The sequence below is a fragment of the Oxyura jamaicensis genome, chromosome 5 (genome assembly GCF_011077185.1).
Source record: "Oxyura jamaicensis isolate SHBP4307 breed ruddy duck chromosome 5, BPBGC_Ojam_1.0, whole genome shotgun sequence".
Classification (NCBI taxonomy): Eukaryota; Metazoa; Chordata; class Aves; order Anseriformes; family Anatidae; genus Oxyura; species Oxyura jamaicensis.
Genome location: NC_048897.1, coordinates 28,670,816 through 28,679,809, shown reverse-complemented (window position 1 = coordinate 28,679,809; position 8,994 = coordinate 28,670,816). Strand labels below are relative to the sequence as shown.

Genomic DNA, 8,994 nt, shown 5'->3' with positions numbered 1-8,994 from the left:
CCCCCCCCCTTCAGAGCCCCCATCGCGCTGTTTACAACTCAAAAGGGAGAGAGGAGAAAAAAATAGCAAATAAAAAGCCCTGCAGCCAGTTCCTGGAAGAAGGCTCCATCAAGGGCCATTAGGCGCAGGAACGCCTCCTCCCCGTGGGCAGCGATGCGCGGAGCGGAGCCCCCCCCTCAGCCAGTGCAGCCGGGGGGGCTGGAGCAGCCCCTCTGCACCCCCCGTGCCCCCGGCACCCCTGCGCCACAGCCCCCAGTGCTCCCCCCGGTAAGTGCCCGCTCAGCCCCCGGTTGCTGGAACAGCCCCCGGAGCCACGGCAGAGCTGGCATCACCCCAACTCCCCCCCCCCCCCCCCGTGCCCCCCGCCGCGGCTGGGTTGACCCAGCCAGCCACGAGCACCAGTACGTCCCAGTACATCCCAGTGCCGGCTCCTCTCCCCCTGGCCCAGGGCCACCGCGTGGCCTCGCCCTTGGGCTCCCGCTGTGATCCTTCTCAGGGGCACCCTGCCAGGAGCGGAAGCCAGCTGAGGGCTCGGGTGTAGGGGAGCAAACAAAACCAATCACTAATTAAACATCCCGCATACCTTGACCCTCCCCTGCAGCCCTCACCTTGCTGTTGAGCAACAGCAGCCCACCGAGCTGCATCCCCTTACGGGGACACAGCCCCCCCACCACCACCCCGCTCACCCCCTTCCCCACCAGCAGCCCCATCTCCGCCCCCGACACCCGCTGGAGCGCCCCCAGATAGGGGATGCCTCTGCTTTGGGGGCATTTATGGACAACACCGAGGAAAGCAAAGAAGGGTGCGAGCCCCTGGCACGGTTGGCAGCATGTCCAACAGGACACACGGGGGGGGGGCACCAGGACAAGCCGCAGAACCAGGGATGTACACAAGACACCCCCCAGCATTCCAGCTTTGTTCCACTTTTATTGCCAGAAGAGGGGGGCTCACACAGCAGCCGGGTCCACAGGAGGAACCTGGGCACCATCGGCACCCGTGGGGGCCATGGCCACGGCGCGGGGCTCCCCCGGTGCCACCGCCTGGTGCTGCCTGCGGTAGCGCCGCACGGAGCAGTAGCAGCCCAGCGCACCCACGGCAGCGAGGACGGAGCCCATGGCCACCATGACCAGCGTGGGGGCAGGAACGGGGAGCGCTGGCCCTGCGGGGAGAAGCGAGGAGGTGAGGGGGCGCAGGGGACCCCCGTGTCCCACGTAGGGCAGCCCGCACTCACCTGAGTCCCTCTGGTCCCCACGCAGCACCGGGGCTGAGGGGAAGCGCGGCGGGGCTGTGCCAGGCTGCGGTGCCGTGGGCGAGCCGGGCGATGCTGAGAGCAGCCGCAGGCGGAGGCTGGCTGTGCCCTGCAGTCCTGCAGGGAGATGCCGTGGGCAGCGCTGCGCTCACAGCACCGGCACTGTCCCATGCTCCCAGCTCTTACCTGCGCTGCTGTCCCGTCGCCGCCGGCCCCTGCAGCCGTCTGGGGAGCCGCAGCAGGAGCAGTCGGCACCGTCCGGGGAGCGCCAGGCGGCCGCCGTGGGATCATAGGAGCAGGCCTTGCTGCCACCGGCCCCCGCCACCGCTGCCCGCAGGTGACAGCGGAGGAAGATCTGCGGGGACAGGCATCCTCCTGCCAGAACTGCCCCGCAGGGACCCCGCCATCCATCCCCGTGCCCCTAGCACGCACCTGCGAGCTGGAGGCGTTGGGGAAGAGGAAGGTGTCCAGCTGGAAGCGCAGCGCGCCGCCCCTGCGCTGCGGGAGGAACCGCGAGCGGCCGAGCCACCCGTCCAGCAGGCACCTGGGGGGCACGGAGGGGACAAGATGGGCACAGCCGCCCCCCATCGTGGGGCACGGCGCTACGCACACCCCCGTCCCTGCACTCACCCGCCGTGCCCGATGAGCTGGTACGTCACCCGCGACGCCGCGCCGGGGCTGGCCACGCACTCATCCACGAAGACCTGGAGGGGCAGGCGCGTCTCGGCAGCCACCGACGCCTGGATGTTGATCAGCTCGCCCAGCACGAAGGTGGGCAGGGGCAGCCGGGAGGACCAGGACCCTGGGGACAGGGAGCCGTGGCTGCCTGGTGCCACCCCCTGCCGCGGGGTCCCACTGAGGGGGTCACGGGGCTGCAGCACTCACGGTCATACGCGTCCAGGGCGAAGCGCAGGCGTCTCCGGTGGGCGACGGTGGAGCCGAAGGGGACCCAGGTGGGCTGCACAGCCCCCGAGGAAGCGCTGCCCCTCCTGCAAGGCAGCACCCAGTGGGGCAGCCCTCCTGCTGGGACGGGCAGCGCTCCAGGAGCAGGGGTCCTGGGGCACTGTGCTCACCTGGGGTAGCGGCACTCCACGGGTACGGAGAAGGGAGCGGGGTGAGCCACGGGCCCCGCGGCCAGCGGGCGGTAGCGGAGGATGTTGCTGTAGCGGATGGTGTCTGGGAGGAGCTGCGGGAACCACGAGACACAGTGCCAGAGGTGTCACCCGGCTCAGAGCAGCGTCCCCTCCCTGCTCCCAGCACCCACTTCTGGGGGGACCAGGAGGCAGATTTGTGCTGGGGCTGACCCAGGAAAGCTTCACCTGCCCTGCTGCACCCACCCAGAATCCCAACCAGTACTTCCACCCAAGCACAAGTGCCCCAACCCTTCAGGATCTGCTGGGATCCGCTCCTCAGGGAGCTCCCCTGCAGGTCAAGGGGCCAACGTGCCCGCCTGGCATGACTCCCTTCCCGCAGGGCAGGGGGACACCCGGCTCCCAGCCCTCCCGTGGGGGCACGCTTCCCTCTGAACACCCCAAACGCCTCCACCAGGGACACATGCTGGCACCGTCCCCATCCCCTCACCTGCAGGGCGGTCCCGCAGGCCGTGAGCGGGTGCTCCAGCCGGTACCTGCCCCCGTCAGCACCCGTCACACCGCAGCCGGAGCCCAGCCGCAGCTCCCTGATGGCTCCGGTGCCCAGCAGCCCAGCAGGCACCGACACCGAGAGCCGCCCGCTGCCGCAGCGCACCTGGACTGGGATGGGATGGGGGTGAGCTGGGGGGACCCAGCCCGGTGGTGCCCTAGCACAGGGGGACTGGGAGACCCCCCCCCATTTACAGCCAGAGGGGGGCAGAGAAGGGACCCCTACAGAGCTGGGACACTCTGGAGAGAGCAGCTCTTAATACAGCCCCCCCAAGGGAGGGAAAAACAATGTGGAGCAGAGCCACCACGCTAAGGGACACCCCAACACCTTACCCAGGGCATCCCATGCCCCAGCTGTGGTCACAAGGAGGAGCATGAGCCACCCCTGAGCCTTCATCACAACAAAGAGGAGGGAGGATGAGCAGGGTGGGCCCACCAGGGGCTTTTACACCTGGCCCGAGGCCGGCTGCCCCAATGGGAGGGCGGGCGGTCCCGGCCGCCCCCTGCACCCAGCTGTGCCCCATCACTGCTGGGCTGCCCTAATCTGGCCCCACTCCTTCCCCTGCCCCTGCTCCCCGTCCTCCCTCCGGTCCCCTCCCCGTCCCCAGGTGGGGATGCACGGGGGGGCAGTCCCCTGCTCTGCCTGCAGCCCCCTCGCAGTGACAGCCCGGTGGGGCAAAGCACCCCGTCCCCAGCACCGACGTCTCCACGGCTTGGAGCCCTGCCAAGGGACACCCGGGAGGGGTTGGTGACCCCGCCACATCCTCGGTGGCTCCTCAGTGACACCAGGCCATGTCCCAGCTTTTCTCTCTGGTGGCAGAGGGTGATCTGCACGCACTGGAAGGGTCATTTTGGGGCCAGTTTGGGGGGCAGGGGGTCATGGCACGGGCATACCAGGTGGGGCTGGTGCCAGGCACGGTCTCGGTGTCAGTGCCGGGCACGGTGTCGGTGCCAGGCGTGGTCCCAGCGCCAGCTGGGCTCAGCCCAAACCTGTTCAGCTGGTCCCAGCCCCGTTCAGCCCAGCCCAGCCCCATCCTGCTGCACCACAGGCCAGCTGGTATCCTTGGGTGCCTGTGCCAAGCACGTAGATAAGCCACTGGGTGCTTGGTGGTGCCAGGACAGCGGGAAGGCACAAAAGGTCACCCCGTCTCTGCTGGAGGCAGCTTAAAAGAGAGAGGACGCGGCGAGGGGCAGGCACGGCGCGGACGGCTGGCCCTGAGGACGGGAGGATGCTCGGCGCAGCTCTCAGCATCGGGGTGCTGCTGGCCCTGCTGGGCAGCGGGGCAGCAGGCAGAGCTCTCCAGGGCTGTGGTGAGTGCCAGCCCTCCCGCGGGGACACTGGCGGAGGGACCGGGGGCAAAGCCCATCCGGGAGGGCGCGGGGTCTCTGGCGACGTCCCAGCGAGCGCCCGCTCCCTCTCGCCCCAGCCATCCCGCCCCAGGAGCTCACCCGGATGCTGCAGATCCTGGAGAGATCGGTAGCAGAGTCCGAGATGCCGAACCCCAGCGTGCTGCTGGCCTTCAACCTGGCCGGAGCCACCGGCAGCAACGCCCGGCAGCAGCTGCTCAAGCAGATCGAGGAGGAGGCGGTGAAGAGAGCGCAGAAAGGTAGGGGGGTGCCTCGGGGGGCACCCCTGCACGCTGCCACCCCCGCTGGCACCGCTGCCGTGGGGCCGGCTGTTTCCCTCCTGCCCGTGGCAGCTCGGCCCCACTGGGGTCGGGGTCCCTGCTGCAGGCACCCTGCATGCCCCGGCTGCTTTCTGTCCCCACAGACATGTCCTCAGGACAAGTGGCCCTGTGCACCCTCGCCCTCCTCTCCTCCTGCCGCGATCCCCAGCACGTCGAGTCACAGGGGCTCAGCGTCAACCTGCCCCAAGTCCTGCAGCAGAAAACGCGCAAGGAGATGGCCAGGCTGGGTACGGGGGCTGAGGAGGGCAAGGGGCGGCGCAGAGACCCCACTCCCCACCATCCCTCCGCGGGCTCACGGCACCCCGCTGCTTGCAGAGGAGTATGGCGTCCCGCTGACCACCCTGTACAGCGTGGGCCTGGACGTGCTGGCACTGTGCTTGACGAGGACGGGTGACTACGAACAGGATGCCGTCATCCTGGCCAAGCAGCTGCTGAACCCCGAAAGCCAGATCGACGTGGGTAAGGGTCCCCCCAGCCCCGTGCTCCCAGTGGCTCTGCCCCTGCCGAGCAGGCGGTGACACCGGGACCACGCAGACACCCAGGCCGTGGTGGCGCTGGCGCTGGAGTGCGTGTACGACCAGACAAAGCTCGATGGCACACGGGACCTGCTACACGACGCGTTGAAAGAGGTGGCCAACAGCTTCCTCGACAAGCAGGCAAAAGGGAACGGCGTGATCGGGAACATCTACAGCACGTCGCTGGCCATGCAGGTGCTGGAAACAGCCAGCAAGTTCTACGCCCCACGGGAGTGGGACTGTGCCCAGGCTTTCTCTGCCGTCTACAGCCACCAGCTGCAGCAGCCCATGGCTGTTGCCCAAGCGCTGCCGGCCCTGGTGCACAGACCCTACCTCGACGTTGCCAGCCTAGACTGCAGCGTCGTCGCGGTCACCATCCCGCAGCTGTCCCCGACCCCAAGCCAGGCCACGACGGCTCCGGAAGGTACCGGCCACCCCCAGCCCCACGGGGCGATGCTGTGGCCCTGCTGCAGCTCCCAGCCCGCCCCTCTTCCCCCCAGGGCCCCCGATCAAGGTGTACTACTCCGTCACCAACAACCTGAAGGGAAAGCCCTTTGACATCTCCATCACCGTGCACGTCCCGGCCGGCTCCACGCTGCTGGCTGTGCTGCAGGCAGCGGAGAAGGAGAATCCCAAGGAATTCAGGTGAGCGGCGGGGACGGCGGGCGCTGGTGCCACCACCCCGGCCCCGATCCCACCACCCGGCCTCGCCCGCAGCTTCAAGACGAAGCCGACGTCCTGGGGCCCCATGGTGGTGTCCATCCACGGGCTGGCGGGCAGCGACACCGACAGGACCTTCTGGGAGTTCTTCAGCGGCGCCGACTCCCTGCAGGAAGGTGGGCAGCGGCCGGGGGGCTCGGCGGGGCCGTGCCGGGGGAGCCCGGCGGCCTGGCCTCACGGCCGTGCCCTGCCGCAGGGGTCAGCGTGTACAAGCCGCGGGACGGGGAGCACATCCGGGCCGTCTTCAGCACCTACTGATGCCGCCGAGGGCACCGCAGCGACAATAAAGAGCCATTTGCAGCACAGCCCCCTCCGTGTCTCCTTACGGCCCTGCCTCGGGCGGGGCAGCGGGACGGGGACGGGGCCCTTGGGGGGCGCAGGATGGGGGGAGGCCGTGCGGGGCGGGGGGGGAACAGAGCGCTGCCGGAACCCAAGTTCCGCGGCGCGATTCCCGGGTGCGCCGAGCACGGAAAGGGACGGACCGGCGGAAGCGCGCCCCGGCGGGCGGCCCGGGGGGAGGGACCCGGATGGCGGCGCCCTGAGGGGCACTTCCGGCCATGGGGTGGTGGCGGCTGGCGCGGGCGGCGGCGGCGGCGGCCGGAGGTCGGGGGGGGCCGGGGGGGTGCGGGAGGGACCGGGAGGGACCGGGAGGGGGCTGGGGGAGCCGGGGTGGGGCTGTGGGGGACTGGGGGACGCCCTCCCGGGGCCCTCCCGGGGCTGCCGGTACGCGCCGCCGCCCCCCCCCCCCCGCCGCCCGCCCTGACCCCGCTGTGCCCGCAGGTGCCGGCGGCGCCGCTCCCCGCGCAGGCCTCAGGAGCTGGGCGATGCCCCCGGACTACAGCGGTAAGGGCAGGGCAGGGGGTGGGGGGCGGTGGCGGGGCCCGGTGCCGGGCCGGGCGCGGCGGTGAGCCCCGTGTCCCGGCAGGCATCACGCTCCCCGAGAGGACGAAGCTGAAGTTCATGGAGAAGGTGCCGGCCGTGCCCAAGGTGCGGCGGGAGCCGCGGCGGCTGCGTGACATCCGCGGGCCATCCCGGGAAGCCACCGAGCTGACGCAGGGGCAGTACGGGATCCTGGTGAGCGGGGCGGGAGGCCGGGGCTGTCCCCGCAGCCTGACGGGGCCGGCAGCCGGGAGACGTCGGCGTGAGGCTGCTGCCCCCCAAAGCGGGAGGGCACCGGCACGGCCCGGCCCCCGGCGGCTGCCCCTCAGCCCGTGCCGTCCCGCAGGCGCTGGGGGGCGGCTACCTGCACTGGGGGCACTTTGAGATGATCCGCCTGACCATCGGGCGCAGCATGGACCCCAAGACCATGTTCGCCGTCTGGCGCGTGCCCGCCCCCTACAAGGCGGTGACGCGGAAGAGCCTGGGCCACCGCATGGGGGGCGGCAAGGGCCCCATCGACCACTATGTGACGGCGGTGAAGAGCGGGCGCCTGGTGGTGGAGGTGGGCGGGCGCTGCGAGTTTGAGGAGGTGAAACCCTTCCTGACGCAGGTGGCCAGGAAGCTGCCCTTCCCCGCCGTCCCCGTCAGCCGCGCCAGCCTGCAGCAGATGCGGCGGGAGGAGGAGGAGAAGAGGCTCAACAACCAGAACCCCTGGACCTTCGAGCGCATCGTCGCCGCCAACATGCTGGGCATGCGCAAGTACCTCAGCCCCCGCGACCTGGAGCTGAAGGGACGCTACTGGGGCAAACACTTCCTGAAGCACAGGGTGTAGGCAGCAGGCAGGGAATAAAGCCTGCTTCGAGAACGCGTGTCGGCTGCTACGGTTTCTGGAGGCTCAGATGGGACACCGGCAGGTGATGGATGCGCCTCCCCCCGACAGCACCCCGGGGCAGAGCGTGGGTGATCTCTTTATTCAGAAGGAGGGGCCCGGTGCGGGTGCGGCACGTCTGAAGAGTGGCGGCACGGAGGGATCGCCGCAGGCGAGCTCCAAGCGAGAGGAGAGCTGCCTCCTCCGACGCCGGGCGAGGCTGAGCCCTCCGTGCGCTGCCCCGGGGAGGAGCACGGCTCCTCCGGCCGCTCCGTGCCGGGGAGGAGGGGGGAGCTGCTCTGCGCAGGAGGGCAGGAAGAGGAGGGGGCTTTGGGGCACGCGCTCGGTGGCGGGAGGGAGCGGGAGCGGGGCAGGCGACCTGCACTCCTCCGGGCTGCAGCGGAACGACGTCCTTGGGGCTTGGCAGGCGGGTCCAGGGCTGGAGCCGCGGGCAGGATCGTCCGGGCAGGAGGGGGAAGGCCACCTGCCAACGGGGAGCAGGGGAGGTGGCTGCCCCCATCCCCCCGCCACGTCCCCCGCCCGGGGAGGGGTGCCACCGCCATCCCCCCGTCACCTGCAGGCAGCGGGCGGGGCCTCAGGCGAAGATGCTGCCGATGCTGGCAGCCAAGATGATGGCGAGGATAACGCAGCAAATCATGATCATGATCTTCTTCTGCAGGGGGGGAGAGGGGCGCTGAGGCCGGGACGCGAGCGGCACGGGGAGGGGGGGCGAGGGATGGGCTGGGCCGGCAGCAGGGCAGGTGTCCCCGGGGAGGGGGATTCGGCCCCGCCTCGGCCGCTGTCACTGCTCGTTCCTCTTGGCCCCTCGCTCCCGCCGCCAAGAGGCAGGCCGCCGGGAGGTGGTTTTATCAGCACCGGCACAGGGAAATCGTTGAGCCCTGCCCCCTTCCCCCGCGGGACACGGGGATGGTCTGGGGAAACACGGGAGGTCCCAGGGGAGCGGGGACGGTCCGGGGGGAACGCTCCAGCGCCGGCAGAGGGAGGAGGTCGAGGGGACAGGAGTGGGTCCAGGAGCAAGGCGGAGAGGAGGGGTGGTGCCGGGAGGGTCCGCGGGGAGACCTCAGCGCTGGGACGGTTGGGAGCGTCTGGAGGAGGGGAAGGGGGGGGGGGGGCGTCAGCTCTGAGACAGAGGCACGGGGGCGAGGGGCTGCGGAGCCAAGCGCAGGGACAAAACCCAGCCCCCGAGCACCGCAGGGCCGCAGCACCACAGACGCGGGGCCGTCGGTCTGTCTCACCCTCCTGGCCTCGCTTTGGTACTTCACGGCCTTTTTGGTGTCGGCCACGGCGCGCTCCACGAAGCCCACGGACTGGTCCATGTTGTTCTCTATGCGGTCGATCATGGCTCCCTGCGGGGCGGGGGGGCAGCGGGGAGAGGGGAGGGAAGCACACCGCGGCCCCTCGCATCGCTGGGGGG

At 70.5% G+C, this 8,994-nt stretch overlaps 3 protein-coding genes across 3 annotated transcripts; 2 read left to right on the top strand and 1 right to left on the bottom strand.

Annotated features, from left to right (window-relative positions):
* Positions 1 to 907: 907 nt before the first annotated feature.
* On the bottom strand, positions 908 to 3,303 carry LOC118167345 (zona pellucida sperm-binding protein 3-like). Its single transcript, XM_035326651.1, has 9 exons — positions 3,223 to 3,303; positions 2,831 to 3,000; positions 2,323 to 2,435; positions 2,135 to 2,238; positions 1,880 to 2,051; positions 1,682 to 1,793; positions 1,436 to 1,604; positions 1,232 to 1,366; positions 908 to 1,159 (listed from the first exon to the last, which is right to left on the bottom strand). The coding sequence occupies exons 1-9, from the start codon at positions 3,284 to 3,286 to the stop codon at positions 948 to 950; spliced, it is 1,251 nt and encodes a 416-aa protein (XP_035182542.1). The 5' UTR covers positions 3,287 to 3,303; the 3' UTR covers positions 908 to 947.
* A 641-nt stretch (positions 3,304 to 3,944) lies between these two features.
* Positions 3,945 to 6,117, top strand: CBLIF (cobalamin binding intrinsic factor). The gene is made up of 8 exons (XM_035329010.1): positions 3,945 to 4,200; positions 4,317 to 4,496; positions 4,661 to 4,804; positions 4,893 to 5,036; positions 5,112 to 5,516; positions 5,593 to 5,737; positions 5,810 to 5,928; positions 6,009 to 6,117. The coding sequence occupies exons 1-8, from the start codon at positions 4,119 to 4,121 to the stop codon at positions 6,068 to 6,070; spliced, it is 1,281 nt and encodes a 426-aa protein (XP_035184901.1). The 5' UTR covers positions 3,945 to 4,118; the 3' UTR covers positions 6,071 to 6,117.
* A 204-nt stretch (positions 6,118 to 6,321) lies between these two features.
* Positions 6,322 to 7,560, top strand: MRPL16 (mitochondrial ribosomal protein L16). Its single transcript, XM_035328842.1, has 4 exons — positions 6,322 to 6,415; positions 6,593 to 6,655; positions 6,738 to 6,886; positions 7,038 to 7,560. Exons 1-4 carry the CDS (start codon positions 6,370 to 6,372, stop codon positions 7,521 to 7,523), a joined length of 744 nt encoding a protein of 247 aa, XP_035184733.1. The 5' UTR covers positions 6,322 to 6,369; the 3' UTR covers positions 7,524 to 7,560.
* The last annotated feature ends 1,434 nt before the right edge of the window (positions 7,561 to 8,994 follow it).